This window comes from Phaenicophaeus curvirostris, chromosome 5, assembly GCF_032191515.1.
Source record: "Phaenicophaeus curvirostris isolate KB17595 chromosome 5, BPBGC_Pcur_1.0, whole genome shotgun sequence".
Classification (NCBI taxonomy): Eukaryota; Metazoa; Chordata; class Aves; order Cuculiformes; family Cuculidae; genus Phaenicophaeus; species Phaenicophaeus curvirostris.
Genome location: NC_091396.1, coordinates 15,764,059 through 15,786,472, shown reverse-complemented (window position 1 = coordinate 15,786,472; position 22,414 = coordinate 15,764,059). Strand labels below are relative to the sequence as shown.

The 22,414-nt window shown below is 36.6% G+C and overlaps 1 protein-coding gene across 2 annotated transcripts in view; it reads right to left on the bottom strand.

Moving 5' to 3' along the window:
* The window catches only part of OTOG (otogelin), a 99,620-nt gene that overhangs the window by 24,125 nt on the left and 53,081 nt on the right, over window positions 1-22,414 (bottom strand). For both annotated transcript variants that reach the window (XM_069857689.1, XM_069857688.1), the window contains 9 exons: window positions 19,210-19,404; window positions 16,909-17,187; window positions 9,342-9,459; window positions 8,583-8,662; window positions 4,389-8,164; window positions 3,600-3,768; window positions 2,470-2,606; window positions 1,798-1,887; window positions 1,243-1,426 (listed from right to left, as the gene is read on the bottom strand). In XM_069857689.1, the coding sequence (XP_069713790.1) occupies window positions 1,243-1,426; window positions 1,798-1,887; window positions 2,470-2,606; window positions 3,600-3,768; window positions 4,389-8,164; window positions 8,583-8,662; window positions 9,342-9,459; window positions 16,909-17,187; window positions 19,210-19,404 (5,028 nt within the window). The remainder of the gene's footprint in view (window positions 1-1,242; window positions 1,427-1,797; window positions 1,888-2,469; window positions 2,607-3,599; window positions 3,769-4,388; window positions 8,165-8,582; window positions 8,663-9,341; window positions 9,460-16,908; window positions 17,188-19,209; window positions 19,405-22,414) is intronic.

Below are 22,414 nucleotides of genomic sequence, written 5' to 3'. Positions count from 1 at the left end.
ACAGCTCATTTAAAGCAGGCTCTGGTGAGTCGCACAAGACAGCACTGTGCAGGCAGATCTGAGCAGATCTGTGCAGAGAATCCCAGTCAGACATGAATACCAGGAAAACACAGCACATTCTCTGAAGAAGCTGTACTTGGAACAACACCCACAGAAATGTGCTACCATCTAGTTAAACCATTTTGTAAACCAGGAATGTAATGTTCCCAGTTCCCCCTGTATAAGCAATCAAACAGGTAAAGGAAAAAGAGACTTTCAGGACAATTTGTATCAGGCTTACTAAAAAATACTGTCTTCAGTTTCTTGTTTCTGTATGATCTAATTACAATTAAAAAAAACAGAGCAAGAATTAGTTAAAAACAGAAGTCAGGGCAAATTACAGATAGTAATCCAATTCCAAAATGACAGTAAATCCAAACTCTCTTCTTTTGCAAGAAGCACATTACTGTCTGCAGGACTTGGAACTAGACTGAGCTATCACTGGTATTTGATACTGAGCTACAGGCATTTGCCCTTTCTGAAACTGGAAAGATATCCACTGTAATCATATGAACTCTGTAACCCTGGTTTCCAGCTCCAATTTACAGCAGATAAATTTACAGATTCGGGTGTCACAGAAGAGATTTACATCAACAAATAAACACATGCTCGCAAAAGCTATAGCACCAAAAACTTATTTGAGGCTGTGTTTTTTTTAAAAGAAAGAAACTATGTGAAACTATTGAACAGACCTTACAGAGTGCAATCTTACAGTTATTTAACCCACGACTATCAAGAAATTCCCTCTGAAATATTTCTTCCAACAGACAAACTAAGATTAGTTCTCTCAAGTTAACGTTTCCTGTGAATTCTGACCTTTAGAAACTGCAAATAGCACATACCACTTCCTATCAGATGGATATCAAACACTAAATCTGTAAACAACCTTATTTGACATTATGGATTTATGCCTGACTTACTTATTTTGGTTTAGTTGCAGCAAACATGCTTGTGACTCAATCAGGTTACAGTCAGAAGAAACACTATGGGTAAAAAGTGATTACATGGATAGGTTTCACACAGCATTCCAACAATTAACAAAATTAATAATAATTTAATTTTAATAGTATTTTAAACTTTGCAATGATATGCAATAATTATTTTGGGCCAGATCCTGCAAAAGATAGTTTATACAATTAGGAGAATGTGCTTCTCTGGTAAAGCATATGAATGCCTTTATTACTTGCACCACTCTATACTTACCACATAATCCCAAAGCTCTTGGTTCTCCAGTACTATTAAACTCAATAATCATCACGCCTGTGTTGTGAAACCACTGAATTCTGATTTTTGTTGGGGTCTCAACCGCATACTTGAAGCCTGAATCCTTGACTTTGTACCCATATTTTCTAACTGTAGGCCAAGCAAATCTTGAATTTACTGTTATCTAAAATATACACAGAAAAGAGGTAAATGTCAGGTTAAAAATGCATTAGGCAGAAGAATTAAGGCCAGATTCTTGACAGCTTAGAGATCTAATGCATAACTAATTTCAAAAGAAAGTCAGGCTCACCTCCACAAAGGCACTTAAAGAGACTTACGTGCTTTGCTCTGTAACTTACCTCATTAAATGTCCTTGTATCACAGTCTGACTCTTTGAATTTACAAGCAGTTTACAGAATTATAAAGTTGGAACAATTAATTATATTACCTATTGTGTCCTACTCTAATCTTCAGTACCCACATAAGGAGGCAGTTGATTACAGAAGTGAGATGCTATCTAAAAGGCAAGGAAAAACAGACCCTCAAAATACTTACTTTTCTGCTTAAACGATTGATAATAATTTGGTTTGATGAATAAGTTAAATTCAACATTGCCAGGCACAAAGAAGTTGAATTTGAATTACTCTGTGGAGAAAGCAAAAATATATCAACCACAGTTGTCTTGTGCAAAATCTTTATAGATTAGCTGCTTGCTGTTTTTAGATACTGGGGCATTAAGAATTTTTGGGGGATATATTTTTAAGAGAGGGAAACTGCTGCTGATTGCAGTCTGGACTAAAATGTTCATTAGTGAGCATTCTTGCAAAATAAATAAACTAAATATTATGATCTCATTGTGTTCAGCAACTGTGTTACATCACTCAATCTTGAAATTACAACAGAATAAAGGTTTTCAGGAGAAAAAAAAAGCAGCAGTCTAGCTGTTTGGATATTGAAAAATATGAGCTACATATGTGAAGATGAGCAAGAACAAGACTGGGAATGATGAATCTATGTGATATATGACCAATACAGAAGTAAGGGATCAGAAATAGAATCATAGAATCACAGAATAGTTAGGGTTGGAAGGGACCTTAAAGATCATCCAGTTCCAACCCCCCTGCCATGGGCAGGGACACCTCCCACTAGATCAGGTTACCCTTTCTTTTAAGATATAGCTTATTAGTAGTACTCAACACCATTTGTTAGATGATTAATATTAGTTACCATTCTACAGTCAAGGACATGGATGGTTATAGTTTCATTTTGAGTTTGACTAATAATGTAGGATGCTTCTTTGAATAAAGCCAAATGATTTCCATCATATGTTACAATGCTCAGGTCAGAGAAAATTGTGCAACGACCTAAGAAAAACAGAAACAAAGTAAACATTTTTTCTAATTTATTTTAGAATTTCTGTAAATATTGCTATATATAAAGATTAAACAATAAAATTTGCAAGATTAATTAGCTTAATAGAGCTTCAAATAGGCAGCACATATTTTCAGCTATATTTGATAGTGTTGCACCTATGTAAATGGGCAGCAGGGTCAAATCCTGCATATTTCCATGGGACGGTCTGCAGGCCTCTGCAACCAGCTATTTTCTTAAAGTCCTTGCCAGCAAAGGTTTTTACTTTTTACTAGCCCCAAACTAGCGAAAAACATGTATGGCAGTAGAACATGCCAAATCCTTAGTTCTCTTCTAGTCTTATTCATAAGACAAGTGCTCATGTTTAAAGTTTCCTTCTTCTCAGTCTTACTGCTATGGCTTTCATGTCTCAAAGGGCCTGGAGTTCTACTTGTAGTTATTTCAAACTCTAGAGCATTAGCATAAATTTGTACTGCCTATCTCCGCATCCTTTCTTTGATATTATGGATTAAAGTGATTTTTTCTTTTTAAGGTTTGGATTCTTCTGATGGGAGTAACTACTGTAAAGCTTCCAGAGTCCCAAGACTGTTAACAGAGGTAGTTAAAAGTCTAGGAAACCTTCTCATCCTCAAGTAGATGCAAGAAGAACCAAAAAAGTCCACTGACTATTCAGAGTAGGTGTCCCCTGATTAGACAGAAGACAAGATGCATCTAAGTCAAACACAGACATGTCCACTGCAGATACCTAAAGCTGGATAGAAGGAATATCCTACATTAAAGGAGCCTCTTGATTTCATTTCCCTGAATGCAGAACTACAATTATAAATTACATTCAACAATGAGTAGCCAGTAAAATATGCATCTTCTATTTCTATACCATGGTACAGAAGTGTCAGTTCTTAGCCTCCTTACACATGGATTAAATTGTTACCTAATTTTTTTTTTAAATAATAATTAAATATTAATAAATAATAATTAAAACTTACATGCACATTCCCACTTTGGGCAGCACTTGTCACCATTCATTTGAATGGCAAATCCTAAAACTCCACAGCTGGGTTGAGTTGCATTATATGGGCAGTTCTGCGACTTATTAACTTGGATCAGTTGTCCATCCAAGCAAATGTGTTTTATGCACTCATTCTCTGTGATTGGCTATGGCATATTTAATAAGAAACACAGGTTACCATTCTTACCAAGCTAGTATCACAATATTGCAGAGTATTTTCTCAAAAAAGCTCACATTCTCCAGATACAGAATACTTATGAATTCCTGTAACATTGGTGGAAGCTACAAGTGAAGAGCAACTTTGGAAACCCAGTCATTCCTAGGACAGTTTAAAAATGCTGTCTTGTTGTAAAGCAGAGAACAGCATTATTGAATTTTTAACTTTATGTTAGAAGAAGTTGAGAAGGAAAAGCATAGAAGGGCACAATTTGGAATAATAACAGGATTCTCTGGAAAGACATACTTTAAGGGGGGTAATATGCCAAAAAACTTCCATTGAACAATATGAAGCAACTTATTTTGCCAAAAGAAGTCAACAATCAGAAAACTGAGGCCCAAAACACAGTGTATTACACCACTTGAAAAAACATTATGCACAATGAAATCATTCCAAATTACAGATATAATTGAGAAAATAATAGGGCCTCCTGTCTGATAGATATTTTAAATCCAAGAGGCCTAACATATGGGTTGCAAATTTTTTTTATTAGCATGTAAAAGTAATCAAGCTATGTTCAAAACCAAACAGGTAAATACAGTTACTCACTGTACATGTTTGAAGAGTTGTTGTTTCTCTAGGCAGCATAAAAGCTGATGCTGTGACTCCTGACTCAGCTTCAGCTGCTGTCAGTTCACCTGAAAATGTAGTAGTCAAGCCATAAAGCGGTTTAGTAGATAAATAGGCAAATGATGAAACTGATGGAGCTTTTGTGTCATTTGGATAGTCAGATATCATTAGCGGTGAACTCACAGAAGGCTTTTGCACCTCAGATATTATTTCAAGCTTTGAAGTTTGAGTAGTACCGACTGATGATGCAACAACAGCAGAAAAAGGTTTTGGTTCAGAGGATGAATGTAGAGTGGACAGCACCGATATGTTTGAAGAAACTGCAGTTGTGTTTGTGATATTTGGAGAGTAAAATCTCTGAGGTGTTTCTGGGGTAACGGTAGCACCTTGAGTATGGATAGCTTGGACTTCTGTTGTTAATTCTGGCTCTTCGGATTTTACCGTATCGACGGGCATGGCCCCTTTTGCTTGTGAACTAAAAGAAAAGTAGGTGGACTTCACAGGGCTTGTGATGGATTCTGCTGTTGCTTCTACTTTGTCTGAAGTTGCTGATACAATACTAACATTTTGCCCAGTACTGCTTATCACTGAAGAGGCTGAAGCTGCAGCTGATGAACGGGCCACAGGTGACAACATTGTACTTGCTAAAAATGTGGAACTGTAGGCAGTGGTTGAAAGTGTGATTTGCTTAGGTAATACAGTTTTCTCTGTATCACTTGTACCCATTGACGTGGATGGCCGACTCCCCACCACAATGGGAATTTCTGTTGTTTCTGGTAACAAAACAGATGAAGAGGTTGACATAGATTCTGGTGAAGCTGTAGTTGTTTCAAGAGTTTGACTTGAATCAAGTGATTCAGCAAAGGAGGCCTGCCATGTGAATTTTAGACCAGCATCTGCCTTTTGTGTGGAAAACAAAGGAAATGTTTCTTTTTCAATTGTTGCTAAAGAAGAGGAAGTTCCAAGCACTTCTGGTGAGGAAGGGAGAATTTTGGTGCCAAAAACCAAGTCAGTTGTTGTTCTGCCTGGGACTGTAGACTGCGAAATAGGAGAAGTTTCAGATACATGTGGCTGCGTGACTGAATCAGTTAAATGCAATTCTTTTTCAGTTGGTAAAAAAATGTGTGTGGGACCTGCTGAGACAGGTAATATACTTGAATGAAATCCTTCAGATAGAGAGGTGATGAAGGGGTATGAGGAAGTCAGTTCTACCGTAGCTTCAGTTGTGCTGAAGATATGTTGTGGCTGACCAGTGGATACTGTTAGCATTTCTGCAGGATACTGGTAAACTGAGATACTGCTTTGGCTTGTCAACAAAGGCCCAGAAGTCTGACGACCAAGTTCCCTAGCCTTCTGAGTAGAAAAATGTGGTATAGCCACGGTCTTTGTGGTCTGTACTGAAACTTTATCTCCTGATAATGTCTTCCAAGAGAAGGGTCCTACTGAAGATTGAGGAAATGATGGCTGAGCTGTGGCTGCTGTAAGTTTCACTGGAGATTTCAATACTGTAGAAACTTCTACTGGATATTTTAGTGTGGTTGTTATTTCTGGTATCACTTGTGTTAAAGAAGGTGAAGAAATTGATTTATCTGCTAAATACTGAGAGACAGAGGTGTAAGATGTCTTCGTTACTGGAAGTACAACAGAAGTGGGTAGAGTTGATTTTTCTTTGGCTGTCATTACTTTTTTGGTTGTCGTGAGCTGACTGCTGAATTTGGGGAATGGGGAGAATGTAGCATAAGTGATATTTAAAATGTCTTTGCCTGGTAATTTGTCGTGTGATACTGTTGTTATTGGACTTGATTTTTCTGTTACAGTGGATAAAGCAGAGAAAGTTGGGAGTGGAGAGGTCTTTTCTGGTGGTAACATAGATTTTGCTATAGTTGTTCTCGGATATAAAGAGATTGTTTCATGGGATATATGCACAGGACTAAGATCTGCCAGTGATGCTTCTTTGCCATACGAAGGTAGTGAAGGAAGAGAAATGTTTAGGTAGATTAAAGAACTTGATGATGATGAAGGGAAAGCAGATGGTATTTTAGTAGAGATGCTAGTAATTCTTTCAAGTTGCGATTTATCAGGCTGCGTTGTCAACAATGTGGTTTCAGTTGCACTAAGGACAGCAAGTGGAGATCCAGTAACGGATGTTCTTTGAGCTGACTCTGTAGCTATGAAAGGAACTGTGCTTGTTTCTTCTGATGAGACAGAGGTTTTCATTGCTGATGTGGTAACACTACCTGAATAAGCTGAAGTGCTTGTCTTCACTGTACTTGAAACCAGAGTTGACTCGTATTTAGTAGATGTTTTTCCAGAAAACAATGTTGACTTGGCTGCTAATTCAAAAGGGGATGTCATTTTGGATGCTACCTCCACAGACAAAGGTGTCCCTCTGGTAGTCTTAGCCACAATGGGATATTTAGTGTACAATGTAGTCAGAAACTCTGTGGTGTTTAGAGCTATGTATGAGGGATATTTTGTAGTTGAAATAGTTTTGAATGTTTTTTTTAATTCACCTAAAGCTGGAGAAGAAGGAGTAGGAACAGACACTGAAGGTTTTTTTGTAGAAAGCATGGTGGATTTTTCAGGGAAATAGGAAGTTGATGTAAGCTCCACAGGAGATATTGTTTTGGAAGTTTCCTTTTTATGAGCTGTAAATGATAACAAAGTTGCTTCTGATGCTCTATCTTGAATTTGCAAAGTTGTTGTCTTTGGACCTGGAGTTATGGTGAAAGGTACCTCTGCAGTACCAGTCAGGTGTTGAAACATTTTAACAGTAGGTTCTGTAACTGCCTTTCCGAATGAAATGGGTGGTGTGGATGTTGGTAAAAATGTAGCCTTCACACTTTGTTCAGCCAAAACAATTCCTGCTTTTGTTGTTGCTGAAGACACCGGTTTTAACAAAGTAGTGATCACAGGTGAAAATGATGTTACTGTAACAGTAGCCTTTGTGGTAAAAGACTGTCCTATGCTTACTTTTGTTCCTTCTGAAGTTCCTGTTAGGTTTACTGGTGGTGTATATGAAGGCGTGCCTGCAGGTCGTGCTGTGGAAAACTGGGGCAAATACGCAGCAGGTTTTTCAGTTATTGATTCAAATGAACTGGGCATAAATGTCGTTAGCATTTCTGGTTTTACTTGTGCTTCTTTTGTGGGAACTATTCTTGTGGCTATTTCCAGTATTTCCATTGCTTTAGTTTGGACTGGCATTTCTGTGGTTCTAAGAGTAAGTGGTGTCCCTGTAAAAATAGCAGTAGAAATTAGTTTGCTTTCTGATTCTGTGCCTGCAGTCAATGCACGTGTAGCAGTCACTGTCAGAGGTTCTGTAGCCCTCAATAGTTCAGTGGAGCCACTGCTGATGGGTTGCATCTTTGTGGAAGTTTCTGAACCGACAGTAGACAGAAACAATGGTGAAACGTCAACAGGAGAAGACAAGCTTATGTTAGATTTTATTGTCTCAGACACTGCTGTAATGTTTCTCCCAGATGTCATTCCTATTGACTGTGAAGAAATACTTGATGATAAAGTTACTGTTGGAAGTGTTTTATTAGATGTAACAGCTGAAAAATCAGTTTTCCCTGTAATTGCAGTGAGCCGCAATTTTGCAGCAAGTGTTGTTTCCATGTCCTTTGTGTCAGGTACAGGAAATGAAGTTACTGCTTCACTGGTTACTGCCGAACTTGTACTTGATGTTATGTGTGAAACTGATGGTGTTCGAATGCTGGGTGGCAAAAGTGGGCTATCATCTGCAGGTTCAATGCCTGAAATTAGACACAAGTAAATAGAAGACTGATATTTATGAATAATTATTATTACCATGAAGCAAGCAGAGCTAGAAGCAAGTTATGTTAACTCATAACTCTGATCATGTTAATTGTCTCTAAGCTTCTAAAATTCATAGAGAAGTTAAAAAATATATTCATGAAATAATTTGCCCCACATCTAAAGTTACTGAAATATTTTGTGGAGAAAGAACAACTTTTTTAGTTTAAAATTTTTCTCAGAATTTTGAGGAGTGCAATTATTTTAACTAAAATGTATGTTTAGTAAGTTCAGGAATTGTATGACTAAGGTCATAGTTACACAAAGTTAAGCACCAATGTTTGAAAATTTGACTAAAGGCCTTATAAATTAATAATCTAAGTATCATACATAATATATAATTTTTTTCAAACATACAGTCTTCAAAATACACGCATCTTTGAGTGATTTCATCCAGCAACATATTGAGAGGACAGACAGGGATGCATCCTTCCACTCTGAAAGAAAAACCATTAGTATCAACTAGTTAAACAGTATCTTCTGGACCAAGTATTTAATCTTAGGAAAATATTATTTATTTGTAAAGCATTTTTAAGTAGACAGTCTTGTTCTATTTAATTCTCATCACCTCAGTGTATTCCTCTGAAATGTCATTGCCATGGGTTCTTTTTTCACTCAGATCAAGGCTAAAGTATGAACTTTGCGATACTCAGCCTTTGAAATGAACAGTCACAGGTTCAATATGGAATGCTATTGCTTAAGAAATGCCAAATATTTAACACCGCAAAATCCAAATGACAGTTTTACTGGAACTAGCACAAATTCCAGCTGGGAGAATAAGGCAAGGACAAATGCCATAATAAAAAAAGTAGGGGCATCAGTATTTGAAACAATCATGTAATCACCTCTGTTTGTTAATAGCCTATGATGCCTCCCCCAGCTTAGAAGTTAGAAATATAATAGTCATTCCACAATCTAACAAACCTCACCTAACAACTGAAATGTCACTTTCATGTAGCTGCCATAGCAGGATTTATTCCATTTCTTCTATCCTTCACTTACATCCTTATACAAGAACACAGTCCTGCTATACTGCACTTACATCTGGTCCCTCATATTTTTATTATGCTGCATATTACCTAAACTACATACTCCAAGAAAAATAGAGATACTTACTTAGGTACTGCCTGACAATTTTTCCCCAGGGGGTCCCTGCATGTTTTGAAACAAGGGCTTGTACAGGCATCATAACGCCATTCACAGGCAGAACGGGACAGAAATTTAAATTTGACATCTGGAAAACAATGAAGATATGTTATTCTCATATATTTCTCAAAACACAGATACATATCACTAAGAGGCATGCTTCAAGTTCACTGCAGCTCTAAATTTCCTACTGTTTCTACCTGTATTCTTTACAGATAAAATTGGTAATATTTCTTGAACCGCTAAGGTCTTTAAAACGTGGAAAAACAATTCAGATTTATGCAGAGTATATTAATGAGTGCTGGTTCTGCAGCCTGTTTTACTCCTTATAGTAGAAATCATGACACTGAATTAGCCACATTTATTGCACATTACTATCGCTTGAAAATAAAACTTGGCAAGTTGGAACTGTTGTTTTTTTAAATTTTAAAAATTGTATCAACAACAAAATTATTTGTTTGCTTATTCAAACAAAATGCAAAATGAAGATTATGTTGATTCAGTGCAATTACTGCTATTAAAATAAAAAGCATCAGTTGGATACACTGATACTCTTTACAACATAATTTATCATAACAGTTCCTTAATTAATGTCTGCCATTATTAACTGTTAATGTTTTCTTTTTTTAATACAAATTATTACCTTAAAACAAAGGTATAAATAAAATTTGAAGGAATGTGTATGTTGTCATCTAGTGTAGTCCTTCTTACATGTCGTTCTAAGGACATAACTTGTCACTACTTTTGAACACAAGACTCTTATGACAACAGTAAATGCATTTATAAAATTAGATTCCCATAAAAAGCTAAGTACAAGTCACTGAATTATTCCATGACGCCTTCCAGTGAAACCAGCTTAAATTGGTCAAATCTAATGGGGGAAGAGAATTATTTCCATACATTTTGCTGACTGATGTACAGGACTTTGTATGCACTGACGGGTCAGTGTGGTAAGGTTTACGGACAACAGAAGAAGTTATATGACAAAAATACAGAACATATCAGAGGCCTGTTGGCACAGGCAGTAGTAGTAATAACCAGCAATAGCAGTATATCCAAGCGGAATCTAGGAAATGTCATTTTCAGACACCTCTAGAATAAGTATAGAGACAGATTCATAACTTTTAACTCTTGCCACAAACCTCTCCATTTCAAACACAATAAAGACACAAGCTTTGCAGAACACATACTGCAACCCAATGAAGAATGTGACTAGGATGAACGGTTCTTAGCAGAACAGTGATTGTGAACATTTCCAGTTGCTGGGATTAACATAGCAACTCCCATTCTCCAAATAAACTTCGACTTAATGAAATGATTGCCATGTTTTCTCTAAAGCTTTCCCACAGATTAAACTCACAGAGTTTGCGGATGTTCATGCCCTGGTAGGGCAAATTTGTACATAACCACATAGCACTTGTTGAGTGGTTCATAAACACTGCTTTCAGTGAAGAATAAAAAAATCAAGCTTATCTGGAATTTCTGTCTCTGTTTCTGCAGAAAGAAGTATGGACAACAAATGTATTCATGAACCTGTCATAAAGACTACTTTCAAAGAGGAGGTGTAGAACCAATGCACATTTAATTTTCCGGTCAAGAGATTTTAGAGAATTGAGTACACAAGGCCAAGCTTTATTATGGTTTTTAGCGTGTAAATTACATAAAAGAACTGACCAAATCAAAGAAAGAGCTAAACACGTTGCATGAATTGGTTTTCAGTATGTCAAAAGTTTTCAGTATGTCAACATTAAACCCATCAGATATAATGAAATCTGTGTTTTATTATGAATTATGGAAGAAAGCCTTTCCAGCATTAGGAGAATGTCAGTTCAGTCCTTCATTGTATTTAAAGTTTTCACTATAGGTAGCATCGCTTGTGGGATAGCTAAGCAGCCCAAGACAGAAAATGAAGGGGAAGAGAAGCAGGCACAGAGCCATGTTCTGAATTAACATGAATTCAAGAATAAGCCAGGAGAACAATAAAGTTTAGAATCATAGGATGGTTGGGGTTGGAAAGGACTTTAAAGATCATCTAGTTCCAAATCCCCTGCCATGGGCAGGGACGCCCCCCACTCGATCACGTTGCTCAAAGCCTCATCCAACCTGGTCTTGAACACCTCCAGGGTTGAGGCATCCATGACTTCTCTGGGCAACCTGTTCCAGTGCCTCACCACCCTCACAGTAAAAACTTTCTTCCTAACATCTAATCTAAATCTTCCCTCTTTCGGCTTAAAACCATTCTTCCTCATCCCATCACTGCACTCCCTGATAAAGAGCTCCTCTCCACCTTTCATGTAGGCACCCCTTTAAGTACTGGAAAGTTGCTATAACGTCTCTCCCCAGAGCCTTCTCTTCTCTAGGCTAAACAAGCCTAAATCTCTCAGCCTGTCCTTGTATGGGAGGAGAATATACCTAGCTAAAATAATAGAATTTTTGCCTCTTTTTAGTACATCTGTGTATTAACTATGACACTGCCCACAGTTAGGGTATAAGGAAAAGCAGTTAATAAAGTGCTGTAAATCTATGTCAGACCAACCTCAAATTTGTTGTTACTATAACGGTGCTATTCCCATGAAAGAAACTGCCACAGCTTAGAACTTCTGGATCTCACCAGTGTCATAGCATGAATGCTTTACGCTAGCCAGGATGCTGATCAGCCACCTCTACCACATGCTTCCAATTTTTTTAATACTCAAATTCTCCCTCCAGTAACCAGTAATACGAGCTTACTGTACTCCATGCAACAATACCATTCACTCACAACAGAAGAATGATACACGGTTTATAGACAATGAGTCAAGCTTCTTATATCAGGCATGTGTTCCTCAAAAGGATTTGTCATGGCATTTGAAAACAATCATGTGCCCCCCTGTGAAGTCTACCAGCATTTGTCTTCTGTTTGGTGACACAGCAAATCCTTCACGAAATGGTAAATTATGCTCTGGATGACAGTCATTCCAGTTGACCTGCCAACTGAGCCCACAGCTCTTTTACTTGACAGGAGCTGAGAATACCAATATGTTGCAGTACAACAGAAATGCAGGTATTTGTGTCACCAAAGAATATATTAAAAGATATTCCCCAGCTCCGTTGTTTTGTCACTTGCTTGGACATCAGAAAAGCATTTTGTTCCCCGTAACTTACTGTCACACTTCGTGGCTTTCAAAATAATTCTGTGGTAATGAGAACAGTTGCGATCACTTAAAGAAGAATTTTGATTTTTTTTATCACTGAGATACTGGTGTTCTGTTGAGTCACAGGACACTTAGTAACTTCCTTAGTAACTTGGCCACTTTTTTGTGTGTTGACAACTCCTATGTTTCACAAGTCCATCCTACATTTCTTTTCCATGCTGACTTTTACTTCATGGGGACAAAACTTGCCATTCTCAGAATATACTTTTTGCGAATAACTTCATGCTATGCTCAAGAAATGGATATTTACTTTTTAAAAAAATAAAATTTGAAATGTTCTAATGTTAACTAAAGGTTTTATTTAAAATAAAGGCTTAAAAAAAATGAAAAAATTAGACATTTGGATTTTCATTCTCATCTGACACTTTTTCTGTTTTGCAATTTTCAAGAAAGATTTGAAAAATCTGTTATGAACAAAATTTGCTTTAGAATTACTTCTATTTATAACGGCAGCAAAACTCTGCTTAGTAACGTAGATTGCCTTTCTCTTCAGTTACAAGTTTAGAAACATGAAATCCTATCTACCCACTTAACACACACAAACTACTAACAAACTCTGCCCACGACTTCTAAGTTTCTGCAATGAGAAATGTAAGCAAATATCATTGTAAAAATTGAACTTTGTGCCCCCAAAAAACATCACTGAAAGCAAAGTATAATTATCTACCTCTCAAATACTTTTGGTTTAGTTTACTATTACAATGTTAATTAATATAATCTTGTTAGTGTAACTAATTAACCTCCTCCTATTTATTCAGTTAAAAATGGGAGGTCAAATGCTTTTCTTTGTGGTATAAGAAGGAAAGATGTTATAATTCTACAGTAACCTCAGTCTGATTCCAAGAGCTACTGAGCAGATGTTTAAGTGACATACCCAGGATCTGCAGGTACAATGCAGTTGTCCAGCATTATCCAGTCCCAGGTCCCTTGTCATGATCTTTTGGACTGGCAAAGCATATGAGCTCAAATTAAACTCAAGAGCAACTCATTACGAGTAAAACAGGATATTCTAGAAAATTAATCCTATGGATGGCGATACCGCAGTAAGAGTACGCTGAAGTTAAAAGAGTCAATGATATCATGTATAAAACTGACCTCAAGTGCAAGATGCTTTTGATATAAAAAGGTTTTCATTAAAACTAATTTAATTTTCCATTTTGTATTGTGTTTTGGAATGTGTTTCAGTTAATTAAGATACAAACATTTGAAGGAACCAAAAATGCTCAGTGGTATCAAGCTTAAACATTGACAAATACCTCTGAGCAGTGTGCATATACCTAGTGCATCTTGAGATTTTAATTGAAAATCCTCTCTAAGGGAAGCCCTATATTTACAGCAAGTTAACTATTAAATCACGTAAGTAACATTATTAAGAATTTTGCGTCTGAATTTATACGGGACAAGTCACGTTTTTATAATATGTAAAAAGTTAACTCAGAGTGATCTTAAGATGGTAAAGCATACTATGATAATTCTATGAAAGGCAAAAGGTAACTAGTGTGAGCACATTATTTTAAAGAAGGGTAAGAAAACTTCAGTTACATCCATTAAAAGGTCATCAGCTCCCTACATCCACTGATTTTCCAGCAATTTCAAATGTGAATTGATCATTTTTACATGACACCTCTGTGCATGCCCATCTGATAAGACTAAGTATATTCTTTCTTTTGATTGACTGCATACCAATCCACTGCTAGTAAAAGCTCCTGTATAGAATTCAAAATGTATTTTTTGTAAGTATACTCTAGACATGAAATTCAGTTATTAATTCAAACACTCAAATGATTGTGGGAACACGACAGCAGACAAATCAAAGCACAATGAAAATAACTCAATTTAAAAGCTGAAGTGACTTCTTATGGAAAATACTTTGCAGTGTTAGTCCATCATATCTGCGCAATTTATAGTCGAAGCATTTCAATGTGAAAATATTTATTGCTACGAAACTGGAAAAAGTGACTCGTCTGCTGACTTTAAAAAGAAATGTATCTATTGCTGTGGTGATCAGGTCATTTAAAATTCTTCCTCTTGAATGTGCGTCACAGAGCATGAAGAAGTCTCATGAGGAACTTTCTGGCCAAGGGGATTTACTGGGCCTATTATTCTGCTCCCAATATTTATCCTCTGATTCCGCAGGAATAGCTGTTCCAGGTTCAAGAGTTTCTGATCTAATATGCAAAGCATTTACAATAGTCAGCAGGAAACTCAATATGCTTTTGCCTGTGCACTCTGGAGCTGGTGTAACTTTTCCATTAACTTAAACAAATGCTGCTGTATTTTTAGACCATGTAATTACCCTACATCAGCAGGCTGGCCCTTGTGAAAGTACACTGGAGAAAGATTCAAGCCCTATGTTTCTCTGCTTATAAAACTCTGAAACCCAAGCCCTCGGATGTGGTGATTAATGAAATGCCTCTTGATCATTTGATCTGATCCCACTTGCTGAGGTAAATTTTTTTAGTTTTCCATTGGCATAGATAGGATTTTTTTGTATAATGACTAGAGGGTAAAGACTTCACACTTGAAAAGACATACCACTCTGAGTTAATGGATGACCATTGAGAATTGGAACATGTTTTAACCTTCTTCATTCCTGTCTCAAAGATAAAAGACTAAGGAGATATTTTTGTTATGTCCAAAAAAAAAGTTCCTTGCTTGAAATGCTGTACGAACATCCTGGTAATAGCATTAGCTCTATAATTCTGCCATTCAAAAACCTCAACAGCTCTGTGATTACAAGCATTTGTCAAGAGGCAACAGGCATTTGGCAATGACAAAATCTGTCATTTTTTCTGAAGTTGGAGTGTGCCAGTCAACAGCTGCATTAGGCTGTCAGCATAATGCACCACAAAACATGGGCAGATTCACAATACCACCATTAACACTTTAATTCAATGTTTTGATAACAAGAAGTTCCACAAGGCATACAGTTGGCCTCTTATGTCATAGAAGTCAGTGCCTGCTTCAGATTTGTCTGTGCTGAGATTCAATGTGGTCACTGTAAAACACAGTCAGGTCATGCTTAATTTGTTACAATATTTCTTTTCTTTCTTTGCTTATAAAACAGATTTCAGTTTCAGAAATTGAACAACTGATTTTAAAAAACTGGATTGCTAGGTATACCTATTAAAATACTCCTGCTAGCTGAATAAACACATTACTAATGCATTTAAAATTATAGCACAATAAAAAGCTTCAGAACATAAATACTTGTAGTGATTTCAGAATTCTATAAACCACATTAAGGCCAGTGGTTTCAGCAAGTAATAGTTGTTGCTGAAGTTCATAAATAAAGCTGTATGAATGTGTTTGATATACCTGATCTATCAAGACAAGCAGCTGCTAAAGCAAATGATGGTTTCATGAATAGTCTGCTTTGCTTTATTTTATGGGCCGATATAACTTCTTGCATTTTGTTCTTGCCATCTAAGGCCATCTCCATTCCAGCACATGGTTCCCAAGTGTTTAAGAATATGTGAAAACATTTATTTTCCTTACTAATATAAAAAAGAAAGAGCTTAAGCGATTAGTGGTTTGAATTTAACGTGTGTTTTTTGTCATCAGTTCTTGTAGAAGCGACTTCTGCATCCACCTCCTACCATGGTCCTAAGAATATCTCCTATATTTCTGATCCTTATGTCTGATTGGAATGGGACTACTATTACAGGAATGGGAATCACTCATGTAGGTAGAAACATTCTCACAGCAGTCTATGTTGTTTATACAAGTGCTGTAGCTGTCCAAGAAACATTAGGGAAATGGATATCTAGATCCCCAATAAGAGTTATGTATCTCCACTTTGACGGCACCTGAAAAACTTGGGGATAACATTTCAAAAGGCCCCTCTGATTGGGTACGTGGATAAAGGTTGAGGTGTTTTTCAGAGTAAACATGAGGTTTGAGAGGTATAATCTACAGGGAATGTCCCTAGTGCTGGATGGCCTGACCTCTGAGGAGGTGACAAAGCTTGCGATGAGGATGCCCTTTGCGGAAAAGTTTCTCTTGGTGGCAATCAAAGGAAACGGAGGAGAAAACATCATCAAGTATTAGAGTATGCATTATATCTTATGTATTAGAGATGCATTAGGGTTTTTTCTATTTCTTTTGTGAATCAGTTAGCAAATATAGCGAAGTTGTGTGTGAGGCTATTTAACAGCTTTTGACAAGAAAACAGGATCACTAGAAAGCTCAGAGATTATTTTCAGCCTGCATGTCACAGATTAGCCACAGCTCCCAGTGAAGTAGGGTACAAGTAACCAAACTCTGAAAATATCAATGCCATTTAGCCTGCATTTTCACAGGGAGCAAGCTGCTGTTCATAAAATACAACTTTAATTACCTACCTACAAGTTTAAAAAGAGTCGACAGTCTGAACTCCTCTGAATGATGGTACTTCAAAAGCTCAACTGAAGAGTCTGAAAGGTGGATGAAGTATCCTGGTTTTGCAAATGACTCAAAGGAACTGTATCCTGAAAGCCATGTATCCTTGTGAATAACAAATGTAGAGCTGTTGTGAAACTCCTCATTTTTTTTCCATTTAGAAAGAACAAGAGTATTATTGGAGACCAGTTGAAGAAAATAGTTTGGTCTCTCAGCTGTTTCAAATGAAATCAAGCTGGAATCTGAAAGAAACCACACAGAACTCATTTAATTGCTGATATATGCATAATAAATAAAAGTCATTCTGATATACCACTACTGATATTAGAAGCATGAAAAATAAATGCTTACTTTGCCCTTAGCAGTGAAAATAGCCTTAATCTTGTAAGAAAATATACAACATAAGGATTTCAGAGTGCTAGATTCTGAATTCAACAGTAATAAAAGCCCACAAGGATAAAGGAATAGAGCCCTGAAGTCAAGCAGAACTTCAGGGTATGGCCTTCACTAAGCCGTTTATTCAATAAAAATTTAAACTTCATCTGACTAGCTTTACAAGTAACATATACCATCAGGAATTTACAGTGTAAGAGCTCAGCCTTTCATCAAAAATCAGTTACAAAAACGTATTTTGCATTCAGCTTTCTAATCAGTCAGCTCTCTAGCCCTTCCCCTAAGAATATTAACAACACAGTCTGTTTTCTGACAAAGATACCCACACGATACCTTATCCTGAAAACAGTATTGCTGATTTTAAGCAAACTTTCATACAACCAGTTGCAAAGTGGCGTATCTCAAGCCTGTTACAGGCATCTGTTTCTCACAGAATGATTTCATTCTCTTTTGCTGTAAACTCTGCTATTCTCTTGAAAGTAGTCATTAAACTACTGTAAAATCAACTAACTCTCCAGGCCAGGGTAGCATTTCTTGAAAAAAAGAATGCATGAAAACAAATTATCTCTATTAAACATATTGCACATAGACATTCTGGTATAACAGTTTTGGAACACCAACTTGTTTTCTGAGCATAAGAAATTCAATCAATTTGAAAAACATAGTTCTGGCACTTACAATATCATTTTATTAATTATGTAGCCATGTGATAACTAACAATAGATTGTCAAGTGTGATTTATAACACCTGCCATATAGCCAATCAGTGCAATGCTCAAAACTTTCCATTGTCTACAAATTGTTCCAAATTTATAAAACATATCCATTTTTCTGAGGTACCAAAGAACCAAGAATGTCATATAAATGAAAACATGGCTATGAAAAAAAATCATATTGATCGTAGAAATTCCTCCATGGCCAAATGATGAAATGCCGTTAACTCAAATGGGACTATAAGGCACAAATCCCATTTGCCAAGTTAAATTCTGAGCCAGAGATTTTTATACTGGAATTCAATTGCAGGACTGACCTTTCTTTTCCAAATTGAACGCAATGCACAAGTGTCTCAAAACTATGACTAATAAAAGAAATCTGGACCTGGATATTCTGTTACATGAGTTCTTGTGTCAGTTCTACAGAAAGCAGTATTACTAATCAAATGCTTGTCATTTTTTCAACTGACCCATATCCCTTCTTTGATTACACAAAGACAGCCACCTTCAGGCTGTCCAAAGACCCGATCAGAGGACTGTAAGCAGTAAGACTATAGTGACTCAAGTGCTCTGTGGCCATTAAAGGTGTGCATGCAGACAACTCTAGCATTTAATCAACGTTACAAAATGCTGAATATATTCTTGTAAGGTTTCTCCACCTGCCTGAAGGTGTGCAAGACATCTTTTGTCTGCTGAATAAGCAACACATTCCTTCACTGGAAATTTAAGTCAATACTTCAAGGAGACAAATTTGCAGTACAGACCCTTACACAGCCCAGGGTAGTGCCAAGAGGCAACTCTGTACCAGTGGGCAGACAATAAGCAATGGTGCCAAAGAAAGAATTAGGGATGACTTTTTTGTATCATTTCTCTCCCATTCTTTCCTAAGTCCCAGTTCTGCCAGAGGAAAGATGGGAGACACAACACATACCTGGAACATTGAGTTACAACATCAGTTTGGCGTTTCTGAAGGTGCAAGGGGCTCTGTTTCTTTTCAATTAAAATATCTGTTTACAAAGCTACAATCATCTAATTAAGACAAACCAAATGAAAATTTTAATAAACAACATAGCTGACAGGCAAAGAAAAGATTTTTTTGATCCTGGTCTATTCTTAAATTTAACTTCATAATCAACAGAATTTGCTCTGCCTTATTTACCATGTGCTTTGGGTTTATAAAGTCCTGAAGTCAGCATAAAGCTCACTGTATGTCCAGGAACAATATCCTCTTCTCTCACTGGGAAAACACCACCATCCACCAGATTCACTGTCATTACAAATTCTCCATCCACGTAGCTGACCAGTTTGTATGGGCCCTTTCCCAGAGCTGTTGAGAAACAAAAATCAGAATTATCTTTAATGTCAAATATCACGAATACTTGAGCTTTAAATACTATGACACAGCACACAACGAAAAACAAAATCTCTCCACTCTGAAAACAGGTCTAGGTGCCATGCACTAAACTATAATGACAACCAAATAAAAGCCAAACCCTGCTAGAAAATACCAAAAACACTCGTTCTGAAAACTATCCAAAATACCTAGTTTCAATTTTCAAGATTCATGATTAGCCTTTTCTTTCCCTCCTTCTCATCCACTTAAGTTTCACAGTCAATTTATTAAAGTTAGCTGACTCATTGGTTTAGAAATAAACAGTGTTCTACAGACCACCCTGGGTACCCTCTAAATAGTGATTTTATATGTCTGAACTGATTATGCACTTCTTATTATTCCCTAAAACCATTTTTACTAGTGTCCAAAAGTGTGAGGCATTTTGCAGGGAATAAAATTTTGTTGTCATCAAATATCAAAGAACTCCTTGAACAGTGTAGATACAAACATAACCACTGGGAAGCGAGACAGTAAGAAATCATAAGCAAAGGAAAGGTCATATTTTACCTGTAAGTAAAAAAAGCAAAATGCATGCAAAGTTATTATGTCACAAAACTCACAATGTCACACCTCCTTGCTCAGTTCCAATTTTACTGAAGAAAAGTATTTTAAAGTTCTTTTTTAAATGTTATTTGAAATTAGTTTTGTGAACATCTCTGTTAAAACTAAGCATTTTAGGCCACACCTGTGCAATTCACCTCACTACCCACTTTACCCGCAAGCCAGGACATGGCTAGCTTACATGTCAGGTAGAAGTGTCCCAGAACTTCTCAGCTGATAGTTGCAGCTAATACCATGGACCCTTAAAATCTGTTCCAACAGGTTTAAAGTTTGGACTGCTGTTTGCAGCCTGCCCTCATACACTGCTTCTCCCTGATCTTAAAATGTATTAAGAATTTTGATATCCCGAAGAGGCTCCACTACCACCAGAGTTTTAGATTCAGGTGGCCAGTTAGGACACAAGCCCATGACTAGCTAAACATGTACAACAATATCTGCTTACCTTCAGTGCAGGGAGTTGTAAAACATTTTAAAACCTGCTTAAAACATCAAAGTGCTCTGGAAATGTTACTATATGTTTAAGTCTCACATCTCAGGCCTATCCAAAACTCAAGAAATCACAGCTACCAGCTGAAAATTTCCCCTTACCAAAGATAAAAAGCTTCTGCTCCTGCTTCTAGTAGGATTGGAACTATTTCATTCTGATAAAGTTACATAGAGAAAACCTCTCTCTGGTTTAAGACAATTTCTTAAACTTCCTGTCTCCAAAAATAAGTAATTCTCAGGAATGTTACTATATTTGAGGTAGAGAAGAAAACCAGCATAGACATTATTTTTTCCCCACTGGCAGCTCTGAAACATCCTATGTTGAATACTGATGAGCTAGATTCACAAGCAGTTGCAAGATATGAAGTGAGAAATATATGATAACCATGTTTATTATAAGCTGGTCACATGCACAACTCTCCACTACTTCAACTAATTTCTGCCAGTGAGAATTCAGTAACAAGTAAATATAGTAACAGTCTTTAAAAGTACACGTTATCATCTCATTTCACTACTACCACAGACGACATAGGGACTGTATTTTCAATCTGTTACAACGCAATAAGATTATCTAGTATCAGACTGTATTTCATTAAAAAAAAAACAAACCCCAAACCAAAAAGGAAACGTAAAACTGCAATCACCTTTTATACTCAACTGGACTTTACTTAAATTCATTTAGAGGCTTAAATAGTGATTCAGGTAAAATTCCACTGCATTAGCAATCTGGCCCACTCAAAATTCTTTCAGTAGTCAGTATATAAGAAAATGCAGATTTTTTGGCCGTATTGTTTGGGCCTGGCATGTCGTACCAGTCTTTTCTACTTTAAAAATCAGTCCCCCTCTGAGATTTTTCTGGGTGTGAGCTGCTGCAACATGGAGTCTAACAGAAGACCAAAATATCACAAACCATCTGGATAGATAGGCTTCTACATGAGCTTGATAAAAAGAGTAATAGAATAAATAGCAGGAGTCTTGACCATTCCTCACATCAGGCTGGCTTGCAGTGCTTGTATGTATGCCATGTCTAACCATGCAGACACTCGCAATGTAACTTTAAATTAGTCTGAATACGGATTCCACTGTTAACACTGCAGTACAGCACCCAGTGAAGACTCACGCTTACTCTAGCACCTCGTTCAAGTTTTGCGTCTCTTTTTTGGAGCCATTCTATTGCAGCAGCAATGTTCGTTGCTCAGGAACTTAAAGCTAGGCCAGACATGCCCAAATAAAGAGTTATTCTCCATTTGAGCACAAAAAGTTGCAATATCTTAAGAGCTAGCTCCCTCTGAAGGCTGCACAGGAACTCACAATTGGTCTGACAGACCTACTGGGTATAAGTTTGGAACTGCAGCATGCCATAAGCAAGTTGCATAGCTAGCACTCATGAGTTGAATAGTCTATTAACTATTTAATGATTTACTAGTTTAATCATTATCCATAAACGCAAAGAAAATTAGTTAAAAATTAGTTCTTGGGAAAGACTCGTGAATAAAAAAATTTACAAAATTAAAAGCCCTTGAATAAGCAAAGTAATCCAGTAAAACACAATTTTGACTATTTCAATAATATATCATTCACAAGTGTTTTCATTAACACAATTATTTTTACAGTACTAAATTACATAAAGAAACAAAAGATTCTACTGAAATTTTATCAGCTCCTTCAGGACTTACCTTTGTTAAAATATTCACAGTCATAAGCTAAAAAAATAAAAAGAAAAGAAATGCAGTTGCAGGCATTCTGCAGATAAACAGGTTTGCTGTTATTCTTTACAATTAAAGGGTAAGTCAAATGCTTGGACAAGTTAGATCATTCAAAAACATGTATTAAAAATTATTGCCAAATAATTTCTTTACTGCTTTAAATAAAATATTAATTTAAACTACATAAATATAAATAAAACATTGCTTTCTTGCAGGAA